The sequence below is a fragment of the Labeo rohita genome, chromosome 24 (genome assembly GCF_022985175.1).
Source record: "Labeo rohita strain BAU-BD-2019 chromosome 24, IGBB_LRoh.1.0, whole genome shotgun sequence".
Taxonomy (NCBI): domain Eukaryota; kingdom Metazoa; phylum Chordata; class Actinopteri; order Cypriniformes; family Cyprinidae; genus Labeo; species Labeo rohita.
In genome coordinates this window covers 27,426,679-27,454,087 of record NC_066892.1, presented here as the reverse complement: position 1 = coordinate 27,454,087, position 27,409 = coordinate 27,426,679, and the positions used below count along the sequence as shown (strand labels likewise).

Here is a 27,409-nt window from a genome sequence, read left to right as displayed (position 1 = left end):
TGACTAAAAGCAACTATGATGAACATGAGATAGTTTATTCAAAAACATTTTTACATCTTTTGAACGGTCATTTAACAACTTTATTATTGCATTTCCAAATGACCTCATATGAGTCCTTAAGCAAGCCCCTCAAGGTGAAAACAAATACAACTCCATTTGCAAACAATGTGCTCATTCAGCACTTCACGGACTTTGGGAAAGCGCAGGAGATCTCAAGAGTATCTGTGATTTGCTGATAGCATTAATACGTTTGAAGACAGAATCCCTCACAGAGCGCACAAGGCTATCTAATTGGCAATTAAAGTAACCCGAGACACTCGTCTCCGACGCGTCGAGGTTTAAAGAAACACACATAAAACAGATGAACGATTCTCGCTCTTGGCCACAAAGCACTTTCTTTTATGAGGCAAGTGATTAGGGATTCTATTCACCTGCGGCTGCTCTTGCAGGCTCTCACAATCGAAGGAAAAAACGACCGCTGAGATTCCCACCGCTGTCGTTACCGGCAGAACTGCAAGCTCAGCCCTCGAGCAGCGAGTGCAAATCAAATATGTGGGCATTATCACCGTGGGAGAATCCGTCTCTAATCAAATAACCAGTAATACTGGTACACGCCGGTCTCTTGTTTTGTCTGCGGTGCTTAAAATGCAAGCAGATTTCAAGTGAAGTTATCCAAGGGTCCGCGTCTGGCACGAGAGACGGATCTGGCACCGAGCGCCGTCAGGAAAGGCCCGGCTGCCTTGGAAACAGAGAAGAAGGCGACCCAAAGGAGGAAAGCACTCAAGAAGGGGGCGGGAGGCAGAGGGAAAAAAGGTGGAGTGTTGTATGAAGAGAGAGAGGGAACAGAGAGCCAGAGGCAGAGTGAAAACACACTGGAGCCTAGAGAAACAGTCAACGTGAGAGTGACCGAATGAGGCAGAGCAAGTCTGGCCTCGACTCTGAGGCGTTCTTCACACTCCGGCGCTCGCCTCGTTCATTCACAAAACAAACGCGAGAAGGCGGAGAGGAAGCAGAGAGAGAGATCCGCTCTGCGTAACAGGAGGCAGTGCAGCAACGGAGCGGCGCGATCAGGCATGCGAGTCCCCCGAGGAGACGTCAGGAGGAGGTTAACCGCAAACGCCGACCCCGAGCGAGAGCAGCGAGGCGCACATCCTCCACGACGCCACAGATGCCACAGACTCCCACATCCTTGAGTGGAAAGCAGAGGGCTCCTGCCGAAGGGGGTCCCGACAGATGTGGCGGTCCCTGCGCGGGGCCCTCAGGTGTCTGGGGGTGAAGGTGTGCCGGAGGAGCGTGCTGCTGGTCGTCCTGCTGTGGTTGGCCTCATGGCTCTTCCTCAACGGCCTGGTGTTTGTGCACAGGAACATGTTCTCTGACTTCTGCACTGATGATAAGAGCAAGGAGATCCTGCAAAGGGTGGTAAGGCTAACTTTTGGCATCGTTCAATTCGGTATTTGATCAAAAAGGCTCTACTACTGGATATTAACTTGTCAGTCTTGCCTAACTTGATGACTTGCAAACTTTGTTTGCATTTATTTAGTGTAAAATGTTGTGTAAACTTAAGAGAAGGCACTACAGGTCAATAGGGCAACCACTTTAACTAATAGATATCAATGTACTTTCCTCAGTTTATTAATATGAAAAACTTTCTGAAATTGTATGGAAATGAGGCTTTATCTAATTAATATGCACTAATTTACATACATTTCCAGAATCTGACCACTGAATAAAGCCAGCTTTAAAAAAATGGCTTTACTTTGTTGACATATGTGACACTGGACCACAAAACCAGTCGTAAGGGTCAATTTTTGGTAATTTGAGATTTATACATCATATATGAGCTTTCCATTGATATATGATTTGTTAGGACAGGACAATATTTGGACGAGATGCAACTATTTGTAAATCTGGAATCTGAGGGTGCAAAAAAATCAAAATATTGAGAAAATCGCCTTAATTTTGTCCAAATTAAGTTCTTTGCAATGCATATTACTAATCAAAAATTAGGTTTTGATATATTTATGGTAGGAAATTTACAAAATATCTTTATGGAACATGATCTTTACTTAATATCCTAATGATTTTTGCCATACAAGAAAAAAAATATAATTTTGACCCATACAATGTATTTTTGGCTATTGCTACAAATATACCCATGTTAATTTAGACTTTTTGGTTTTGTGGTCCAGAATCACATATTAAAGGTTTTTAAAGAGAGTTTTTTCATTATCATTCAATGAATAGGAAATACTGTCTACCGCTTTAAAACATTAAAACGTGTTTTGCTACTTTAAATAAAAAAATGTTAAATAAAACTTAAAAAAATGAAATAATTTATTATAAAATAAATACAAATATTAAAAAGTTTTATTTCAGCAGCATTTCTCATGTTAGTTTAATGTACTAAAATAACTAAAACTAAAACCGAAAAAAAAAAAACCTGTATAGACATGCATAAATATTACTACTAAAATGACAAAACCACAACAAAATAACTATGACTTTAACTAAATAAAAACAGCTTCAAAATATGACTTAAAAACTATAATAGTGATGATACCAATGACACCAAAATAACATTGGAATTATATATGAACAAACCCCTCTGTAAAAAAAACATCAGAATATAGATAGGAATAAAACTGTAAAGTTATGGAAGTGCTGCTGAAGTGGAGAAAAAACTCACAGCCTTTAAAGATGTATTGTAATTGAAAACTACAGCCAAAATGTAATAACATAAACACTTAAATGTATATTTTGGGTTCTTTCTTAACACTAGTCTAAAAAAGAACATGTTATGGAAGCAAAATTAATCTAAAATCTTAAAACTAACCTGTAGTCCGTAGTAAAAAAGTAATGATTTAAAATGCATTTATTTTATACTAAGTATCATTCGAGTCTGTTAACACATTTACTGACATATCGCTTGAGACTTACTGATATTAAAATTTTAATTAAACTTTATCTGAAGTACTACTTGTGCACAATGCACATTTCTTAATATTAAGCCTGAAATATGTTTTAATGTTGCTATTGATGAGTACTATATGATCCTTAAATTCTATCAGTCTTTAAATAAAACTATTTAAAGTGAACCTTAAGTATACCAGCAATAGCTAAACTTTAGCACAATCAAATATACTTAAGTATATCTTTAGTTTGACTTAAGCAGTGCTTCTGCACAATTAAAGTGCATTAAGTACACATCAGTTGTTCCAATTTAATAGACTTTAAGTATACCAGTTTAGTATACTAAAAGTAAATTTGTTTTTTTATTAAGTGCATACTATTTAAAAGTATTTGTAGTATACTTGGCATGAAATAAATGTATTTTAAATACACTTTAGCATATTTATTTTTCACTAGGGGTGTCTTGCATTTTACTTCTGATTAATTGGCTAAGTTTAAAAAAAAAAAAAAAAAAAAAAAAAACCACAACTCCATACAATCAGCAAATGAGCTGTCATGTTGCAGTTGTAGCGATACCTCAGGGGATTTTGGTAAAATTTTCCACCAAAAGCCACACAAAGCATTTCATAGGATTACTCAGTCAAGCATTGAATCATGGGTACCAGCAGTAACGGGCCTCCATTAAAGGCTTAAGCTTTGTTCCTTGGGGGAAACCTAAAGCTCTTTTAGAGCCACTGGATTACGTGATGTCAAGTGAGTGCTGAAAGAACATTTTGTTTGTTGCCACTTTGGGAACCGCAAAATCCTGGTGGCCTTTTAAACAGGGACTGGAAGATCATTACAATTAGATGGCATCAATTAGTGGGAAAGTTTTTGCACGCAAACTATCATCACTAAAACCAAACGTGTTGGCATGAACAGATTCAGCAATTTTATTTGATTTAGATATGTATCAAAGTTAATAAATGTATTAAACTATTCATTTTTAAATCATGCTTGATAAGTGATTCTGACTGATGCAATCATTTGAACTGCCATGAATGTGAATTACATTTTTGCTCCTGTAATATCTAAGATCACGACACATAAGTCATCTAATTCTTAATATTTGGGAAACCTAGGGTAAATATTATACTGAATATAACAGCTGCAAGCTGATGGAATGCTGCTGTGTGACAATGTTATGCAAATGATGACTGGGTGGAGATACTAACTATGAGGTGTATGTCATTTTGTCAATGAGAATGAACTGAAAATAACAGAGCGGCTGCTGTAATTGTTGGGTCGTAGTTAATTTGAAATTCTCAGGGATGTTTAGAGAGAATATTTTATTTTAGGATTTACAATTCAAGGCTCTATAGAAAGTTTTTGACAATGAGTTAATTCCACACAGCATTTTTTCAACTGAACTGTTTTACCTTGTGTCGTTTTGTTTAAGTAGCTGATGAACCCGCTCTTTGCTGAAACATTTTCAACCTCTCAGTATCTGTGCAGCCGAAAGGTACATAATTTAAAATAATTGTACAACATAATAATATTTCGAAATTGTAAAACTAAGATTATTGGTGTCAAAAATAGAGGAAAGAAGATCCGCACACATCAAGATCCGACGCAGAAGGCGTTTTTCCCTGGACGCGCGTTTGGCGCGACTCTATTTCCTCTTAGTACTTTTTTACCAGATTATAATTCTTATAATTCTTTTTTTCTACATTCCTACATTGTCATTTCTTTGCAATTATTTGTGACCCTGGACCACAAAACCAGTCTTAAGTTGCACGGGTATATTTGCAGCAATAGCCAACAATACATTGTATGGGTCAAAATTATCGATTTTTTTTTTTTTATGTCAAAAATCATTCGGTTATAAAGTAAAGATCATGTTCATGAAGATATTTTGTAAATTTCCTACCATAAATATATCAAAAACTAATTTTTGATTAGTAATATGCATTGCTACGGACTTCATTTGGACAACTTTAAAGGCGATTTTCTCAATATTTTGAGTTTTGCATCCACAGATTGCATATTTTCAAACAGTTGTATCTTGGCCAAATTTTCTCCTATCCTAACAAACCATACATCAATGGAAAGCTTATTTATTCATTATTTAAAAAAATGACCCTTATGACTGGTTTTGTGGTCCAGGGTCACATTTGTGAAATTTGCTAGCTAATTGTAAACCCTACAATTTTTTTGCTGCATATGTAGATTTTGGCTTTTACTCAATAATATATATATCAAATATATTTTTGCAAATTCCACATTAACATTCAAAACTCCTCTCCCATTACTTCTGTATCATCCATTATAAGGAAAAAAGGCTGTCAGCTGTAGCATGCCAAAATGTTGTTTACATTCATTAATTTAGCAGATGCTTTTATCCAGAGCGATTTCCAAATGAGAATAATACAGCGTTTTGAGTTTTGATTTGTTTATGCTGTACTCTGCGTCTAATTTTCCACCGAATTGTCTTATTGGCGCAGTTGACAAGCACAGAGACAGTTCTCATAATTCACATTAGATGTTTGTTTGAAAATGCTGTAGAATCTAATCCAACCACAGCTTGTTTCCTTTTATGACCACACACATCGTCTTAAACTCTTACGGATAATAGTCATGTTTATTTGCGTGACCAGTGTGGCATTTAAAGGTGTAAATGTAATGCTTTAATGCAGGCCAAAACCATTCCCAGAGTTTTTAGTTATGATAATGCAACTCAGCCATCATTCATCCCTTATTTGTTACAGTACATCTCCAAAACACTCAAGCCTGATAATCTGCCAAACAGTTAGCTTCTCTAAGGCTTCAGCATTGCAATAAACAGGGCAGAGTGGTGCGCGTCCACGCAATAAACTGTTTATAGTTTCTGGCAGCATGTGGCGCAGAAGCTTTGGGCAGTTACTCTTTGAACTACACAAGACCTTTTTTAATCAGCGGTACCATCTGTCACCTGTGCAACCAGGCCTATGTATAATAGAATTGTTGGCATGAGTTCATGAAATGAACCTAACTGTTCTCGTAGTGGTGCTCCGCTGCAGGCTCTTGATACAGTTTCATGCTTTGTTTATACTCTAATGTGAAGGTTAAGCACAGATGGTATTCTATGCGGTGGGTAGACATGGTCCGCTGACTTGATGGACTTGCACAGATCATTGTTTTGCAATAGGTTTAATGCTTCAGATGTGTAATTTTGATCGTTTTAAGATAAGATATGAAATTGTGTTGGTTGGATGTGAGTTGGACAGGCAAAATAGTCACTTGCAAATATGCAGTCATATGTCTCTTCTGCTCACCAAGGCTGCACTTATTTGATCAAAAATACAGTAAAAATTGTAATATTATGAAATATTATTACGATTTAAAATAACAGTTTTCTATGTGAATATATTCAAATGTAATTTATTTCTGTGATCAAAGCTGAATTTTCAGCATCATTACTCCAGTGTCACACGATCCTTCAGAAATCATTCTATCAGCTGATTTGCTGTTCAAGAAACATTTCTGATTATTATCAATGTTGAAAACAGTTGTGCTGTTTCATATTTTGTTAAAAACATTAACATTTCACATTTCATTCAAAATAAATCAGTCACTTTTGACCAATTTAATGGATTCTTGCAGTATAAAAGTATTAAAATATATTCAAATTATATCCGACGTCAAACTTTTGAACGGCATAATATATGTGACCCTGGACCACAAAATCTCTCAAGTAGCACAGGTATATTTTTAGCAATAGCCAACAATACACTGTATGGGTCAGAATTATCCATTTTTCTTTTATGCCAAAAATCATTAGGACATTAAGTAAAGATCATGTTCCATTTCCTACCATAAATATATCAATAGTTAATTTTTGATTAGTAATATGCATTGCTAAGAACTTCATTTTGAAAACTTCAAAGGTGATTTTCTTAATATTTAGATTTTTTTGCACCCTCAGATTCCAGATTTTCAAATAGTTATATCTTGGCCAAATATTGTCCTATCATAACAACATCATACATCAATGGAAAGCTTATTTTCAGCTTTCAGATGATGTATAAATCTCAGTTACAAAAAATTGACCCTTATGACTGGTTTTGTGATCCAGGGTCACATATATTGTGAAACATTAACTTTATACATCCACTTAAAAACACCAAAACACCAACTGATTAAGAATGGCTTGGAAAAATTTTACAGGAAACATAATTTGAGCATGTAATTTGAGCATCATTTGTTTACAGATGCCATATTTAGTAAAATTTAACACGTTTAAATGTAGCTTTTTGGGGCCACTGTAAGTGTTTAGTGGCATATAAGAGTATGGAGGACAATAGGCCCTTTTCTCGTTTTGTATCCCAGTTTTACTGAGTTTCATGTAAAGTGAAAATGATGGAGTGACCCAGAGCGGCCTATGCAGACATTCTTGGCATGCCGGGACTGGTCAGCGCTCAGGCCAGATGGCGATACAGCCTGTGGGCAACAGAAATAGTCTGCTATTCTCTGGGGTCTAATGTTTAATCATTACCTTACATGCTCAGAAGCATAAAGAAAATATTGTTTCCCTCTTATTACATGTCCTCACTCATGTCCTCTGCTTAGTGGCACGACTCATGAGAGCCTTTTAGCTTTCCTGCTCCCTAGACATGGCTCAGTATGGTCCCTTCTTCAGTGTGAGTGTGTGTTTTCTGTTTTTCCAGCAGGTGAAAAATGTAAGTGCAATTGCTTAGTAACAGCACACCTCTCCTCAACAGCACACACTGTTTGAGGTATCACTCAGGTCTGTAGCACAAACTGTGCAGGATGAGTTAGTACAAAGGTTTAATGCAGTACAGATCATAAGCATAGTATTAGTGAGGCTTGATGCAAACAGTGCTAAATATATAACTATCAACAGCCTGACTGGATAAAGGATGCATATTTTCACTGAGACCATTGAGTCGAGATTGGAACCAAAAATTCCACTGTGCATATGTCATTAAGCTAAAAATATTCATTGGTTATAGATTTTTCCATGACAAAAAAAAAAAGAAAAGAAAAGAAAAAGTAATTATCCTAAGAATATGATGTGTATTCAGTCAATACAAACTAACTAAATAAATGAATGTATGAAAATAGTTTAAAGTATTCAGATTAAAAGCTTCAGACATGATGTAAAACCAACCAAAAGTATGTTATAACAACATTTTGCTAACATTCCCATAAGCAAGTTATTAAAAGGTTATTTCTGAATGCTCTCTGAACATTCAAAATGTCCAGTTAAAAAAATGTAATTCACTTGTCAAGTTTGAGATTTTGGGCTTTTTCGTCTTTCATAAATTGTTTTATGACAATTTCTTGTGGAAAGAAAACATCCAAAAAACACTGTTAAGTTAATCTATTTGTGTCAATACTTTTTAATTACAGTACATATTTTTAAAGGCCGTTTTCTCAAGATGAGTTTTTTTTCTCCTACACTGAGCCATAAATGTCCACTTCAGGAGCACTTACACACACCAAGCTTTACATTTTTATCCCTGTCTGTATCCTGAAGGTTTTTACAGAGGGATTTGTTCGTATATAATTTAATTTATTATGTACAACATTTTATTCCCCCCAAAATGTAAAATATAGTGTTTTCCAAGTATTTTATACTTTTGAGTTATGGAGTGACAAAAATGATATACCCAAAATTCCCTCTGTAAAAACTTTAGACTCTAATATAATCCAAAAGAAAGAATTTTGAAACTGACTTCATCCAGTGTTTAGATTTTTGTACTAGAAATGTATACAAATTAGTGCATATTTCATTAAATAATGCCTCATTTGCATATTTAAACCTAACATTTTAGAAAACTTGCAATACAAAAATGTTTGCAATTATCAATGCAATCAGTCAGCTGGGTAAGTAAGGTGATAACTATTAGGTCATTTTTTACCCTATTTACCTACAGTGTCTTGCCTGAAAGAAAAAAAAAGTTGGAACATTTTATTATAGAATTGCAAACATTATGGAAGTGTTACTTTTGAATTCTCCTTGAACATTTTAAAACATGTAGTAGCATTTAAAAATGCTAGATTAACAATCAAATTTTAAAAACATTTTTCATCATTCTTTGTTAAGAATTTTTAACAAAGTTCTACTTTAGAATTTTGCAAATATTATGAGAATGTTCTGAATGTTTTTAATGTTCACTGAACAATTTGGAAAAAGTAGTAACATTTAAAAAACGTTAGATGAACATACAAAAAAATCTGTTTTTGAAGAAAAACATCCAGATAAAGAAGAAAGAACCAGATAAGTTTAAACTAACATTCCTAACTAACTGTTACTGGAAAACTTTTGTTCAAAACTTTGAGAGAGAGCATTGCCAGAAAGTTCTGAGAACTGTCAAATCCAGTGCTTAATCTTCTTTTTTGTACTGAAAGAAAAAAAAATCCGTTTTTGTGATCCCAACCGCTAGATTACTAACACAGCCATGATTTAAACCATACTGGTCACTTTCTCCGAGCCGAGTCTCGCTACTCAGTTTTCCCTGCCTACACGTTCATTTTTCAAATCTCTAAACACAGTGAGTGTGCTTTCTATAGCGAACACACAAACATACACTGGATTTGGGCCTCACAGTGGGAAAGTTTACATGCAAACGGGAGCTGTTGTCACATCTGAAGAATTAAAACACATGTGGAGAATTTGGCTGGCACTTACAGTGTCGGAAAAAAAAAAAAGGATCAGCCTACAGCAGAAGCCATGGAGTGACCACAGAACACAACATGCGTGTTTGGCCCACATAAACACCGTGAGAGGCCCATGAGAGGGGCTGTAGGAAGGAAGCTCTTTCTATGTTTAGACTCTGATAATAGAGCTCTGAGATTTGAGTATGTTATTCAAGAGTGTTGTCATGGTAAAGCGACCAACTGGGAGTAATTCAGGTAATTACTAGTTCTGGCTATTATTATTACTTATGCATGTCCACTGGTGCGGAAGAAACTTACACCCTCAGAGATAATATGCCTCTTTGTAAAGAAAAGTGTATAGTAATTTAGTTGTCTTCAGCATGGTCTGGGATTGCTTTCAATGCATAGTCACAATCAGAATCAGGCAAACTTCACTTCCAAAAGCACATATGATGTAAATTTAACACACTGTTGTTAAAGGAATAGTTCATCAAAAAAAGAACATTTGCTAAAAATGTACTCACCCCTGGGCTATTTAAGATGTAGATGAGTTTATTTCTTCTTTAAAGATTTGGAGAAACGTCGCATTCCATCACTTGCTCGCCAGTGGATCCACTGCAGTGAATGGGTGCCGTCAGAATGTTAGTTGATGGACTGGAGTGAATTATTTGTGGACTATTGTGATGCTTTTATCCACTGTTTGAACTTTCATTCTGACGGCACCCATTCACTGCAGAGGATCCATTGGTGAGCAAGTGATGAAATGCTATAAAGAAATAAAAAAGTCAGACTTTCTGACCTGGACCAATTTGTGCATTCACATCATGTTGGCACATCATCTTCAGACAATGTAAAAATCTAGTGTTGTCACTGCCATTTTTTGCCAAGTTTAATTACACAAATGTGTCAAGTTCAGTTTTATGATATGAGTAAAAAGCTTTAGCAGGCCTTTTTTACACAGAGGACATATTTTATGTAGAGGGGGCAAACAAGGAATAGGAGAGCAACCACCAAACCATTATGATTGATAATGTAAGGAAAACATAGCACTAACTTGCTAAAGCCAGTGCTGATACTGTAGGAGCCGAAGCAGAGCCGGACTGAGTGTGGATAACAGCTGTTTACTTTGGAAGGTGACAGAGGACGATTTGCAGTGTAATCTTAGTGGAACACAAATCATCAGAAGCCCCGGAGCCCCTGGTCTGACATATATATGTGCAGACTGCGGCAACAACTAGTAATTACCTCATTTTTCATGAGAGGGTCAAAGAGGAAAAATGCAGGAGCAAAAGCAGAGCTGTTTTAGCACCATGCATAAAAATGATTATTAGACTGTTTTGCAAGATGTGAATTTCATGCATGGCAGTAAAATATGCTGACAGGTGGCATTGATGCCATATCTCAACACACTGTAGGCACGTATTCAATAAGTGTGATATGAGATAGAATTAAGATTCATGCATTCATTAAAAACAGCTTTAACACTATGGAAATTAGTTTGACATGACACACACCATACCGAGACTATGAAACTACTAATAAACATTATACAATTAGTCAAATATAAAGTTTGTATATGCATATTAAATGCAAATGCCTACTTTAATGTTTCAAATAAGATTTATGAAAATAAAGCAAAACATAAAACAACATATATTCTGACATGTTCTTTTTAAAATATATAACCAAATAAAGGATCATACTAAATTTTACTTTATGAAATTTGTATTATTTTTGAATAATATTTTTTGAAAGAAGTATCTTTTGATGCTCATAAAAGCTGCTGTTGTTTGATCAATAAACAGTAATATTGTGAAATATTACTACAATTTAAAATAAATGTTTTCTGGTTTAATATACATATATATATATATATATATATATATATATATCAAATGTAATTTACTCCTGTGACTAAAGTTTTTTTTTTTTTTTTTTTTTTTTTCAGTATTATTACTCCAGTCTTCAGTGTCACATGATCTTTCAGATATCATTCTACAATTCTAATTTGTAGGCTTCTATAGTTTTCAACATTGATAAGAAGAAACATTTCTTCTTATCAATGTTGAAATCTATATAAGCCTGTTTCCTAAAAATGAAAAAATGTCATTGTGACTTTTTATCATAATTGCATAATTATGAGAAATTGAATTTTTTCTCATAATTGCATGATATAAACTCACAATTCCGATGTTTTTCTTAGAATAAACTCACAATTGCAAAAAAGATATACAGTCAGAACTGCAAGATATACACTTACTATTGTGAAAATACAAAATCAAAGATATAAGCTCACTACCGCAAGTAATAAAGTCAGAATTAAATAAAATCAGAACTGTGAGATATACATGTGTAATTGCAAGATATAAACTCATAATTGCAGGAAATACAATCAGAATTGCGAGATATAAACTCATTCTTGCAGGAAATAATGTTGAAATAAAATAAAGTCAAAACTGCGAGATACAATCCCATAATAAAGTCAGAATTGCGAGATATGAACTCGTAATTGAAAGAAATAGTCAGAATTGTGAGATATAAACTCACAATTGAGAGAAATAAAGTCAGAATTGCACAACATAAACTCGCCATTGCAAGAAATAAAGTCAGAATTGAGAAATATAAAATTGCTATAGCAAGAAATTAAGTCAGAATTTAATAAAGTCAGAATTGCAAGATATACACTTGCTATTGTGAAAAACAAAGTCAGAATTGTGAGATATAAACTTGCTATTGTGAGAAATCAGAATTGCAAGGTATAAACTCATGAAGTCAGAATTAAATAAGGTCAGAATTGCAAGATAAACTTGCAGCTGAGAGAAATAAAGTCAGAACGGCAAGATATAAACTTGCTATTGCAAGAAATAAGGTCAGAATTAAACTCAGAATTGCGATATATGAAATTGCCATTGTGAAAAACAAAGTCAGAATCGCAAGATATAAACTCATTCTTGTGAGAAATAAAGTTAGAATTAAATAAAGTCAGAATTGTGAGACATAAATTTATAATTGCGATAAAGTCAGAATGGCAAGATAAACACTTGCTTTCGCAAGAAATAAAGTCAGAATTGCAAGATATAAACTTGCTATTGTGAATAATAAAGTCAGAACTGCAAGATATAAACTCAGTTTTGAGAGACATAAAATCAGAATTGCGAGAAAGTCAGAATTTCAAGATATAAACTCATTATTGTGAAATAAGGAAATAAAGTCAGAATTATTAAGGTCAGAATTGCAAGAGATGAACTTGTAATTGCGAGATACAAAGTCAGAATTGCAAGATATAAACTCATTGTGAGAAAAAAAAGTCAGAATTGAGAGAGATATTAATTCGCTATTGAGAGAAATTAAATTAGAATTTAAAGTCAGAATTGAGAGATACAAAAGCTATAATTGCGAGAAAAAAAAAAAAAAAAATATATATAAAGTCAAATATATGAAAATGCTTATAGAAGCCAAACCGGCATCCCAGTGCATATTTTGCTGCTGATGGGAGAACTGACTGTTCTGTGTCTTTGTTTCAGTGTGACGAGTATCAGCAGGGTGTTCTGACTGGTGACCTCTGCGAGGACCTCTGCGTGGCCGGTCGTGTCGAATACAAACGCTGCCTCTATTATGAGAATGGCAAGAAGGTCATGGCCGCCAGCTGGCGTGGGGTGCCTGTCGTTCTCAAGTCAAAGCTGGAGAACTTTTCCTCCTATGAGGCTTTAGCTCTGCTGGAGTACCAGGATGCGGCGGGAGGTGCGGGTGGCGAGGAGGAGCTCTCGCCTCTGGATGTCGTCTTCTACGCCACTCTGGAGATCAAGAACTCTCTGGGCTTGGAGACGGGAACTAACTTGACATTGCCTCGTTTGTGGGGCCAAAAGCTGAAGGAGAACGAGCGGACGTATTCGCGAGCTGAGCTGGCCTCGCTCTGGGCTCTCCTTCAGCAGGAGGAGTACACTTTCCTCAGGGTCCTGCAGGATTTAACCCACCATGTGGCCAAGATCTTGGGCTCCTGTGGTCACTTTTATGCCGTGGAGTACTTGGCGGCCGGACATGCATGGGATCAACACATATTCTCACTGGAGGAGCTGACGCTGAGCCCCTCACCGAGCCCCTGGAGCGGACAGGAGAAGATGATAACCGCAAAAGATATGGTGCCCCGAGTGGCTCTGAGCTTTCTAGAGATGGTGGAGCATTTCGAGAATGACTTTTCTCATCGGTTACACCTCTGTGACATCAAACCAGAAAACTTTGCTATCAGGAAAGACCTGACGGTGAGTAAACATTTAACAGCAGAGTTTCGGCAGGTTTTATGAAAGTAAATTGAAGACTTTTTAATACCCTTTTAAAACCAAGGAAGAAACTGTAAATATGTCAATATGTTCTCTACATGTAAAAGTCTAGGAAGCAGACAAAAATAAAATAAAATAAAATAAAATTTGCTTATGGCTTAAACAACTCTGCTCCCAACCATTAGAATATAATATAAGACTTTCAATAAAAGAAATACTTTCTAATCACACTGCAAAAAAGTGATGTTTTCCACTGTAAATGTCTAAAGATTCTTAAATTAAGATATACTTACTTGAAAAAACATATTTGGCAAGATTTAATAGCATGACTTTAAGACCAAAAATAATAATTATAATAAAAAAAAAGGAATAAAAAAGGAACACAACAATATGTCAATATGTTCTGTAAATGTAAATGTCTAAGGAGCAACACTTAAAAGTTTAAAAATATGATAAAATAAAATAAAATTCGCTTTTGGCTTAAATAACTCTGCTCCAAACCATTAGAATATAATATAAGACTTTCAATAAAAGAACAACGAGTTGTATTAGCAACACTTAAAAGTTTGAAAATATGAAATGTGACCCTGGACCACAAAACTAGTCATAAGGCTCTTTTTTTTAACTGAGATGTATACATTATCTAAATGTTGAATAAATAAGCTTTCCACTGATGAATGGTTTATTAGGATAGGACAATGTTTTGCCGAGATACAACTATCTGGAAATCTGGAATCTGAGGGTGCAAAGATTCAAAATTAAAATATTGAGAAAATTGCCTTAAAAGTTGTCCAAATTAAGTTCTTAGCAATGCATATTACTAATCAAAAATTACGTTTTGATATATTTACAGTAAGAAATTTACAAAATATCACCATGGAACATGATCTTTTCTTAATATCTTAATGATTTTTGGCATAAAAGGAAATTTTATTATTTTGACCCATACAATGTATTGTTGACTATTGCTACAAAAAAAAAAAAAAAAAAAAAAAAAAAAAAATATATATATATATATATAAAAGCCAAAAAAAAAAAAAAAGCTTAAAGGCTTAAATGAACTTTTTGATCAAGCTGCAAAAAAGTGATGTTTTTCTGTTCTTCGTCAGTATTTTTGTCTTGTTTTCCAGAGCAAATGTCTGAAGATTGTTAAATTAAGATACCTTTACTTGAGAAACAAAATGACAAAGTCTTGTTTTCTGAGAAATTTTTCAAAACGATTCAAGTTTATGTTTTAAACAAGAGCAAACATCTGTCAATCGGTTTAAAATACAAATCTCCTTAATTCAAATGTTTTCAATACAACACAGATATTTGCTCTTGTTTTAAGCATAAACTCATTTAATTTTGTTCAGTTTTCCTTGCAAAACAAGAATAAAGTGTGTTGAGATATTTGTATTTGAAAACAAGACAAAAATACTATGAAAGATACATTTTTGTACAATGCAATTCATGAGTTTTTAGCATTTTTTGCAGGATTTGTTACACTTACATCACTGCAGTTCATCTCTTATTTGCTTAAACTTGAGCATTTCTCAACTTTTGGATGCCTTCGCCAGCTGGTTAAGTAAAGCAGGTAGTCATGAAAGTAACAATAAACTCATTCATTATAGACTTGGACAGGAGTGCACCAACCATACAAATGATCTGCCAAAACATTTCATTTAATCAGAAAAGTATGAACCGAGTTAAGGAGAAAATAAATGTGGTTAAATGAATCATGCAAGGATTCAAATCTAATTAAAACATTTCTGTGACGTGTACATATCTTTCCAGTATTAGTTTGGATTATTATTGTAATTGTTATAATTTGTTTTCCTGAGCGAATGAAATAATCCTTGTCTCACTGCTGGCAAAACTGTGATGTATACTAAAACAAAGATGCTCAATTACATCTCCCAAAGATTTCTTTATAAATCTGCTGCTGAGTCTTGTCATGCTCCAAATATTTCAGGTTATTAAGCTAATTATGATGATAATTATTAATAACAGTAATTATTTAGTAATTACAGTAATTGTTATTTAGGTTATCATAGCCCAAATATTATATCAACTTCTAAGTTTTTCAACACGAGCCAAATGATAAGTGTGTTCCAGCGGAGCCGATGAGATTGAGATAAATGCTTATTCGGAGGGTTTAATGGGTTTTACTAGCACACTGTAAACCTCCCATTAACTCCCATCAATTCATGCCACATAACCAATATGGTGTTTTTGTAACATGCAGCATTAAATAATGTTTAAGACTCTTTAGAAGATTTCTTTGAATCTGTATTGCCTGTGTAAACACTTTGGACTGTCCTGTCCTGTACTATACATAAGTATAAGGATATGTAAATTCCATTCACAAATTCTAATTAATATTCAAATAAAACAAAAAGTTCAGCATGCGGCAACAGAAAAACAGCTTTGTCAAGGCTTAGCATATCCTATTAGTAAAGAGCTGACCGCAGAGGATATCTATCTATCTATACTACTTTTTACTGAAATATTTCATGTTTAATACAATTTTCTGAATGGAAAGTAAATGCTACACCATCTCTAAATGTCTATTTTTCATTTATACACAGTCCAACAGTCAATTATTATAGTCAACAACTCTTACATTTTTTTATTATTTTATTTTGAATTGTTTATTGAAAATTATTGCATAATGACAGTTTTAAGAGTTATCTAGTCTTGATTATTAGTTTTTGTAGCAAGTACATCTGAAATATACAAAAAAGTTTTTCAATTTGTCAGACAATTTTCACTTATTTCTTTAGTGTCTTAGAAATAATGTGAATATAATAAATATCTCTTTTGCTATGTTTCCAAAACATTTTTTTCTATATTTCTACATTTAAATTATATTTGGAATATTAGATTATTATGCTTTTGAACCTCACTACTACTGCTACTTTGTATTTCTGATTATTATTTTGTTTTTCTCTGATCAGGTGGTGGCTATAGATGTGGACATGGCTTTTTTCGAGCCCAAAATGAGAGACATACTTGAGCAGAACTGCACCAATGACAATGACTGCAACTTCTTCGACTGCATTTCCAATTGTGACACAACTAAAAACAGATGTGGGCCAAAACGCAGAAACAGCAACCTTCAGGTGAGTGAGGCGTTCATTATTCTGACTCCATTGTGTACAGCAATCTTTTCATTTGCAGCAATTCTTCTATATTTTAGCATTCAATAATCCTACAGATTATGTGGTTAGCAATTATATATATGCGGTAAGGATCTGAGAGTGAAAAGAAAATGACTTTGTTTTGGAAAACTGTCACAAAGGAATACCAGTAAAATAGCCGGAGGAGACAATCATTCTTCAGCGGTAAACATTGCCAAGAAAATGCACGGAATGTTAATAGTTCACGATAACGCTGAAGGGAATCAGATAGTGCTGCCATTATGGCTCCTAAACACAATGGGGGTTAACAGGGCCAAACAAAGGAAGCACCTTTGATTACGGGCGAGTAACAGATCATCATCGGTTGTGACTACGGTCAACCGCAACTCATTTAAGAGTAGCTATATTTGAACATGACATTGTGTAATAAATCTACATTAAAAATAAGGCTGTATTCAGACTGCAAGTCGACTAATTTTTCTAGAGGTTGTTCACATTTCACTTTTTTAAAATCATAGCACACATCAGATGTTTCTAAACTGACCCGTATATGTAAAACACCGTACCCTGGGATATTCACCTGCGGCGATCTTAGTTTCACAGTTTCAGATTAAAAATTGTAAAACTTAAATTACATTAAAAATAAAAACCAAATACAAGGTAAATTAAGACAAATTGTCTTAAAATGCCAAAAAAAATGTGACTAATTATGACTATACCACTGAAGTTATACTGCAAAAAAAAAAAAAAAAAAAAAAAAAAAATATATATATATATGTAAAAATCAATAAATAAAACAACAGACAAATTAATAATCATATAAAACCCATAAATATCTGATTTATTACCAGATATGTAAGTGGCTCAGATCAGAAATCAATTATGCAAAATTCTGTGATTTTAGCTATTTATTTAAAATAGCTTCAGTGATTTATGCATCTGAAAGCTGAATAAACAACCTTTTCATTGATTTGTGGTTTGTTAGGATAGAACAGTATTTGGCCAGGATACAACTTTTTGAAAATCTGGAATCTGGTGGGTGCCAAAAAAACAAAAAACAAAATCAAAATATTGAGAAAATCGCCTTTATATTTGTCCAAATTAAGTTCAATAAATAATTAGGTTTTGATATATTTACCGTATTAAATTTAGAAAATATTTTCATGGAACATGATCTTTACTTAATATTCTAATGATGTTTGGCATAAAAGAAAAATCGATAATGTTGCCGCATACAATGTACTTTTGGCTATTGCTACAAATACACTTGTGCTACTTGAGACTGGTTTTGTGGTCCAGGGTCACATATATAAAAAGATAATTGCAACTTTTTATCCAACAATTATGACATGATCATGTTTTTACTTGAAATTGCATTTGTATCTCACAAGTCTGAGTTTATTTTTGTTTATTTTTGAGAAGAAAAAAAATCGGAATTGTGAGATTTAAAGTTGCAAAAGAAAAGGTTCTGGTGGAAATAAGCTTTCATAAAAACAGATCTGTGCTACGTTAGAGGAAAAGAAAGTTACAAAAGATGACCATAAATAGTAAATAGAGTGCAATTATTTTTCTGAATCCTGACACCATTACAGGTTTAATTGCAATTTCTTGCCATTCTGAGTTTATAGTTCACAATTTTCTCAGAATCCTAAGTTTCTGAGAAAAAAGTTACAAAAATACTATTTGCGATGAAATTACTACGAAGTAGAAGACAACAAATACTACATATCTGAATGCCGCCACCGTTACCAGTAAATGCAGGTTTAATTTCTCCAAAGATACTTTGCCACAGTCACGCAACGTCTTTCATCTGTTCGTTGTGGTTCGTTCGTAGTCAACACCTGCTGTCAGTGCCAACTCCCCTTAAGGAGAACAAGCTAACAGACGAGCTGGTCGCATGAAACCAAGTCTAGCTCCGAGCCACAGGTGGCTGAGACAGAGCCCATCTCTCCGTTCCCGATCACTTAACGCAACCCTTGGTGACCTCTACCTTCCCATTGTATGGCCTGCCATTCAGAACAATGAGGGCTTTGTAACGCTCAGGCCGTCGGGTCAAGGAGACCATCGCTTTCAAACGGCACGCATAGCGAATATGGCTGATGATTGCTCCGGAGATGATGAAACGAGACCAGGATGGCGCTAATGGTCGCTTCCCTCATCCGTACCTGTGGTTTTCCCTTTGGGGTCGGTAGCTGTCATGCTTCTCTCTTTCTGTCTCTCCGCAGGTGATCTGTGAGAAGATCTTCAGGCCTTGGTTTTCTCCCACGCTGCTCGGCGCTAAAGCGGGGCTCCCCCTGCAGGTGGAGCTGCAGCGGGCCGTGCAGGAGTGCGCCGAGATAGACGGCGGGGAGGACGCCAGGCGTACGCGGGCCGTGAGAGAACAGCTACAGGATCTGCTCGTGGAGCTCATTCGGGAGGACACGGGAAACCAGGGTGAAGGCCAGGAACACAAGATGAGACGCGTCCATACGGCACTTAATTTCTAAATGAACTCTCGAAATGGCTACGAAAGAACAAACATCTCAGATGACTATTATAGTTGAGATAACAGCTGTTTTCCAACAGCCAGATTCAGTACCGTAGTTGTTTACTGCTAATATTCAAAACATCTGTTAACCCTCTGGTGCTGTTCAGTCATTTTTGACCAAATTGAAAAAAAAATTATATTTTGTTTTTTTCCTTCATCGGAATGGTACGAAACTTGGTAAAGGTTTTGGCACTTGCTACGTGAACACACTCAAAATAATGGACATTGTTTACAAAGATTAAATCTGACCCTGGACCACAAAACCAGTCATAAGGGTCATCATCTGAAAGCTAAATAAATAAGCGTTTGTTAGGATAGGACAATATTTGGCAGAGATACAACTATTTGAAAATCTGGAATCTGAGGGTGCAAAAAAATCAAAATATTAAGAAAATGACCTTTAAAGTCGTCCAAATGAAGTTCTTAGCAATGCATATTACTAATCAAAAATTAAGTTTTGATATATTTACGGTAGGAAATTTACAAAATATCTTAATGGAACATGATCTTTACTTAATATCCTAATGACCCCTACAATGTATTTTTGGCTATTGCTACAAATATATCCATGCTACTTACTTTTGTGGTTTAGGGTCATAAATGGTTCTGGAAAAAAAAAAAAAAGTTGCACTTGTACTATTTGTGGTCAAAAATTACCACATTGAAAACAAACTTCATCTAGTGGAAACGAGGTACCAAACAAAATCTTACTGAAAGCACATTTTTTTTTAAATATCAACCTCAAATTTGTAACACAACTTGTTTAGATTTATGGCTTTGATTTTCCTTTTTAGAGTAAAACGTGTTTTGGAAAAAAGATATATTTCATATAAAAGTTAAAAAATAACATTTTTGTGCGTTTTTTATAATAATAAACTTATACGTCTATAACTTTTTTTTTATTTTCCCATTTTTTCGTCTTGTGTGTTTTCTTTAAAAAGAGACTAAATGTAAGTTTGTGCTCCAAAGCATTCAAGATTTACTACAGTTTAACTGGGAAATTAAATTTTCAGATCAATGTTCAAAAACTGGATAAAAATACAAAATATTAAATTAAATAAGAACATTAGCAAACTAAAATATAGTACATTAATTTCATTAAATTAAAAAAAAATAATAATAAACGGAGCAATTCCAATAGGGTCCTCGCACTGCAGTGCTCGGGCCCTAATAATAATAAATAAATAAATAAATAATAACAATTTGAGAGGCACGCAAGCAGCACCAGAGGGCTAAAAGGGAAGTTCAGCTAAAAATTAAAATTACTTCTGTGACACACAAAGGTTTTTTTTTTTTTGTCATGTGTTCCATAGAAGGAAGAAATCCATACAGGTTTTTGGGTAAACTTTCCCTTTAAGGGTGTAGATATAAGGGTGTAGGCCCGTTCACACCAGTATCGATAACTATTTTGATAATTATATTAGCTTCCACACCAACATAAAATAATTTGGTTTCGCAGGGCAGTTTTACTGTTTTATTGGAGTTTTACTCGAGCGCTTTAAAGCAGCAGAGATTCTGATTGGCTGTCAGTAATTTGTATCATTCATCAGCTGTTACAAATCATTTTGAAAGGGATTCCAACAATATTGTTCCACTATGCTGTTATAGATATATTTGTATTTTTTTTTTTTTTACAACTGTATCTTTATTGTTATCATTATAGTTATCATCTTTGGTGTAACGGTACTTAAAAATAAAAGTGATTTAGCATTAAAATATTTTTGCTGGCAAAATGTAGTCATTTCAATAGGAATCCAAATGATTGGAAATTCCAAACAGAGCGAAATTTTCCCCACACAGATTGACCAGCAGCACGCTGACAGCAGAAAGCTGCTTGGTTTGTCTTTTGTGTGAGCTGCTTGATACATCTCTACACTACTGACAACAGACAATGCACATTTGTTTCATGAAATTTCGCTAAAGTGACTGAACCATAAGGCTCTCCTCTGGATCATCTCAGCTAATGTATCCGTTTTATTTGCTGAAGAGAATTTGTCTACCTGTGATTTTGTATAAGCATTTCAATAAACCATGGCTCAGGCACAATCCTTCCGTTTGGTTTTTACACAGTTTCAGCTGCACGCCGTCACGCCACATTATAGCCCCTACGCACATCAACACTATGCAGAGAATCTAACCGAAAGCTCAAAGATCAAACCAACATTTGCTTCCTATTGACAGAAGAAGAACAATCTGTAGATTTGTTTGGATCTACCTTTAGCGCTGTGGTCTTCACGGGAGATCAGGTTCCAATCTGCCTCCAGCTGTCTTTCAAGAGAGGAGGTAAGACAGACCAAACACAAGCCTTAGACTAGAGGAGGATGACACATTGCCTAGAGTAGAAAGACTATAGAAACAGATCACCTGCTGGTGAACTTCACTGATTTATGTTTTTCTGCCTTGGTTGGACTCCAGACGCTTTCCAGCTTGGCTTGCGGCGGTGATCAAATTATGCGTCTCCAAGGCAACGACAGGGGTCAGGTTTTGATCTGTTCATATGTAACGTACTGACGGCAATGAAGACATCAATTCCGTGTTGAATGTGAGCAGAATATTGTGTTTGAATGTAGTTAAACAACTAAAACACTAAAACAGAGCAGAAATCAAGCGGATTTAGTTAGGATTCGTGTAGTTGTTTACCTTGACGTGGGATTGGCAGCGAATCCAGCATTTTTCAAGGGAGATTTCATTATTTCACTCTAGCTGTGAAATAATGAACCACAGAGTTCATGGTTATAGACTGTTTACACCGCCGCTCCAGTGTTTAGAAGCCTGGAACAAACTGCAGGTTTTATTATTCAACTGGCCACATTAACAACTGCTTTGTGCCGAATAATTCTGTCTGCAAGCTTTGAGAAATGTTGGAGACTACTAAAGCTCTGGAATGAATCTCGACGTTTAATACCTTTAGAACCACGTCCAGTGGCTGATGTGCTTTCCAAAGTGCAAAAGCCATGTGAGTGCAGAATCATGAGCTCTTTAAAGAACACATCTGAATATAATTTACCATCATTTCAGAAAGGAATTCTGTTGATTATGTTGTATAACAAATTAGGAGGATGTGGAAAAAAATATCTTTTTTTATTTTTACAATTTGAATCTCATGACTTTTTTCTTAGAGGAAGAAATCTACATTTTATACTTCCATATAAAAATGTTTTAATGTCATTGCCTTCTAAATATCAAACCAAGGGGAATTTATGTTAATAGAGTATTAGCAATTGTCAAGCAATATATTTTATGAATGAGGTTTCTCATAATGCACATCATAAAACAATTGGTAGCTTGTTAATAATTTAAGCAAAACATTTGGAAACTTTGTGGTCGTCGGAACTCAGCGGATAATGTTCACAGGTAATGTGATGAATGACCCGTGGTTACTCCGACATCTGTGTGAAATTGCGGGGAATTGCTGTCAAGTGCACCTGGACTTCCCACAATGCACTACTTCAAAGTCTGGCACACATTTTTAGCTATAACACAGTGGTGCCCAAACTCAGTCCTGGAGGGCCGGTGTCCTGCAGAGTTTAGTTCCAACTTGCCTCAACACATCTGCTGGGAAGTTTCTAGTATGCCTAGTAAGAGCTTGATTAGCTGGTCCAAATGTGTTTAATTGGGGTTGGAGCTAAACTCTGCAGGACAGCGGCCCTCCAGGACCAAGTTTAGGCACCCCTTCTATAACATGTCATGCATGTAAGTCAAACTAATCATAATAATAATAATAATTACTTTTTTTTAGTATATTTTGTCCCGTAATCATAATTTGCATAAAATTATAATTTGAAATGATTTGAAATTATAGTATTAGGTATATTACTGCCTCTAGTGCCTCTGATTTGAAAACTGCAGCAAATTGTATAATTGTATGTTTAGGTGCACTGCCGGATCAGTACGATTTTTAATGTTTCTTAAAGGAGAACTCCACTTCCAGAAGAACAATTCACAAATAATTTTTTCCGAACGCCGAACGTAGGCGGAACTTCAGACCCAGTGTTTACAAAGCGACCGCGCAAAGACTAAGAAACTGCAAGTAAGCCAAACGCTGTTTACAAACAAAAATATACAATGATGTCGGACGATTCTTCATTTGTAGGAGAAAATAAGATGGAGTTTTTCGCCATACTCTACCTTTTTGAGCTGGAGTACACAGACAATGAACTTACACGTGATTCGTAGTAGTGATGGGAAGTTCGGATCATTTTATCGACTCAGACCTTTGAGTCTCGTTCAGCAAAATGAACAAATCTTTTTTTGAGTCATTTCGTTAATTTTAGCTAAATATAATTAAAATGTTACGTGTTACTTCCCTAACACATCTACTGCTTACACAAATGTTGATCACACTACAAACACAACAAAACTATAATGCTATAAGAAACAGACGTTCGTTCATCACGTGACAGCCCCATAAGATGAACAAACGACTCGAAAAACCCGAAGACTCGAAACAGGAGAAGTAATTCCAGTACAGAACCTAATAGGATGTTGCGGATGTGCGACTAAACGAATCACCCCCCGAGATGACTCATTCTTCCCGAGTCACATTAAAGATTTGTTCAAAATGAACGAATCGTTCAAGAACGACCCATCACTAATTCGTAGCATCGTGGACGCGCATCCCAGAGCCTGTGCTACACCAGCTTTTGTGCTTAAAATGTATACAAATTTTTGGAAAATTATTTTTCGGAAAAAATGACTGATCGTTTCGCTAGATAAGACCCTTCTTACTTGGCTGGGATCATTTAGAGCCTTTGAAGCTGCATTTAAACTACATTTTGGAAGTTCAACATCGGGGCACCAATGAAGTCCATTATATGGAGAAAAATCCTGAAATGTTTTCCTCAAAAACCATAATTTCTTTACAACTGAAGACAGAAAGACATGAACATCTTGGATGACAAGGGGGTGAATACATTATTTGTAAATTGTTGTAAATTTACAAATTGTAAAGGAATAGTTTTAAATTTTAAAGTATTATTAAAACAGAAAACAGTTACTGTTTTTTCTCTATTTTTGATCAAATAAATGCAGCCTTGGTGAGCATAAGAGACCTTTTTAAAAAACAATAAAAATCTTACTGATCCCAAACTTTTAAACTTTTGTGAGTTTTGCAAAAATGTAGGCAGATTTTCCAGTGGGTTTTTGGTTGTTTATTTTACATGAAGCAAAATTAATGGTTGTCGTCTACAACGTGCTTTGAACAAAGTGCCTTAATATTACTGAAATACAGCACAAAAAAACAAAAAAAACAAAAAAAACATAGCAAAATAATTTATTATTATTCTTAAGATTAATTAATTGTCATCTTCCAAAGTCACAACTTGGTGGTTCCAACTGACCATTTTCCTGGTAATTTTTTTTTTTTTTTTTATGATGAAGCATCTGTTTTCATAAGTTATGAATGCACATTAAAGGAATAGTTCACCCCAAAATGAAACATCTAGCTAAAGTCCTCCATGCATAATAATGCTTTCTCCAGTGAAAACGCTGCCCTTTCTGAATCAGTAAAAAAAAAAAAATATGCACAGATCAAGCACCGTTTACAAGCTAAAACAGTCCAAAACATTATGCACACATATTCTAGCCAGAAGCAATGGTTGAAAGTTAAAAACATTTGGTGATGGATCTATTTCTTACAGACACACAGCTTTTCACTAAGATGTTAACGGATGGGCTGGAGTCGTGTGGATTACTTGTGGCTGATAAAGAAACAAGCTCATACATCTTGGATGGCCTGAGGGTGAGTGCATGTTCAGCAAACAGTTGCTTTTGGGCAAACTATTCTTTAAAAAACTCTCCCAAAATTGCATTTGTAAATTCACCCTCACTAAAGCACTGCTGAACTATGGTAACAAATTCACAACTACATTTCCAGTCTTGTACAAGAGTTCTTTTGTTATACAAGAGCAATACATGTCTGTTTTTCTTTTTTCTTTTTAATCAGGGTTTAATTGTAACTCTCAAAAAGCTGCAATTTCCCACAACATAACATGTTTTGAACTTACTTTCAGAATAAAATTATAGATCGGATATCCCAGCATTTATCCACAAATTCATCATGACAAATCTAAGCCGTCTGAATAGTACTTTCATGCTGTGAAATTGCTCCCATATTTTCTTGGTTTCTGGTCTACCGAGAGTCATTACATGTCATCAAAGCCCAGATGCAGAGGTCAAAGGGAACACGAAGCCATGTATATTTCATGTTAAGAGTGACAATCTAATGACAGTGCTCCCCGAATTACAATGGAGTGCAGATATCCTTTCATTTATGAAAAGCAGATATGAGGATCATTTCAGCCATGGAGGTCTGGAAGGAATTAGCAGCTTTGTAGACAAGCATCTCTGAACTGAAATATCCAGTATTTGGGTATTGTGCAAACAGGCAGCGGAGGCCTCAGGGGGGCCATGATGTGCAGAGCTGTAACTGTACTGCATTCAGGACTAAAAGGGTCAAAAGTTTGAATAATTGCAGAGATTGTGTTACTACATCCTGAGAGAGTGACGCAACACAAACGGAATTCACACTAAACCAGGTGCGACCTTGAAACATTTCACACATTAGCTTTACAGTATATAGCTAATAAACACTGGCTATGAATGAACATTAAATGACCAAGCTGCAATCACAAGCCAATTAAAGCTTAAATGGGTGCTATTATGCTTTTTCACTTTTTGAATTTTAGTCAGTGTGTGGTGTGTATCTGTGGGCATAAAAAAGATCTACAAAAGTTACAAATCTCAAAGTCCACTCCAAAAGGAGATATTTCGTTTTTAAAAAAATCCCTTTTTAAGAACTACAACAAACGGCTCCTTTGGACTACAGCGTTTGTTTTCCGCATGCAATGATGTCACAACGCGGTCCATTAGAATATCATTAAAATAAATCCCGCCTATGGAAATTCGAATTGTTGGGGGTTGGGTAGGGAATTGCCTAACTTTAGTGATGCAGCGCGGAGAGCCACTTCAAAGAGATGCAGTGCAGCGGGTTTAAACACAAGCATTGACTAGAGTGGCTGCTTCAGAGCAGTAACGTGCCGCAGACGTGTGCAGTACAGGGGGGCGAAACACATGCTAAGGCCGCAATCTACTCCGGTTGCCGCGACGGAGCCATAACGCGCCACAGACGTGTGAAGTGTGTGGTAAGAGATTTATTCATCATGCAGTGTAGATAGCTTCACTTATAACTTAAGTGTTTTTTAAAATGCATAAACTTGCACTAGAATAGGCTAGGCTGATCAGTGATGATGTTCTTTGATAATGTTAGGCTGCTTTTAGCCTTATGCTGGAGCTGGTTTCGGGCAATAAATCTAAGTATGTAAATAATTAAATAAATTAGCACGATAATATCATGTATTGGCGATCTCGCAGGCTGATAGGACCAACACTACTGTAGCGTATTATTTACTCACCTTCCATGCATCCTAGGTGTATATGACTTCCTTCTTTCAGACGAATGCAATCGGAGTTATATTAAAATTTATCCTGGCACTCCCAAGCTTTAGAACAGCATAGACGGGTGTTTCTCCTCATCAGCCCAAAACAAGTCCAATAATGTGCATCCATCCATAATAAAACAGTGCCTCACACAGCTCCGGGGGGTCAATAAAGGCCTCCTGTAGCGAATCAACGTTTTTGTAAGAAAAATGTCCATATTTAAAATGTAAGAATCACTTTAATCTAGATTGTACTAACAGTTGTACAGGGAACTTGCTTCTTTGACAAGGGACGTGGCAGTACTGAAACACCGTGTTCGCCAATCACAACGCAGTGGGACAGCTAACCAATCACAACACATTTCGTTTTTCAGAAGGCGGGCCTAAATTAAACCCGGAACTAATCGAGCCATTTGTTCCAGGCTGAGAGAAATGTATTGTAATAATGTAAATTATGTTAAATATAATGCGTTATTTGAACCACCAAGCATGAAA

At 35.3% G+C, this 27,409-nt stretch overlaps 1 protein-coding gene across 2 annotated transcripts; it reads left to right on the top strand.

Moving 5' to 3' along the window:
* Positions 1 to 59: 59 nt before the first annotated feature.
* On the top strand, positions 60 to 21,590 carry dipk1c (divergent protein kinase domain 1C). Of its 2 annotated transcripts, none has more exons than XM_051097774.1 (4): positions 60 to 1,419; positions 13,077 to 13,811; positions 16,769 to 16,933; positions 18,786 to 19,161. In XM_051097774.1, exons 1-4 carry the CDS (start codon positions 1,234 to 1,236, stop codon positions 18,816 to 18,818), a joined length of 1,119 nt encoding a protein of 372 aa, XP_050953731.1. In that variant the 5' UTR covers positions 60 to 1,233; the 3' UTR covers positions 18,819 to 19,161. The 2 variants fall into 2 exon arrangements, with proteins under 2 accessions (XP_050953731.1, XP_050953730.1); XM_051097773.1 differs by lacking the exon at positions 18,786 to 19,161 and adding an exon at positions 19,177 to 21,590 and having other exon boundaries at positions 64 to 1,419.
* The last annotated feature ends 5,819 nt before the right edge of the window (positions 21,591 to 27,409 follow it).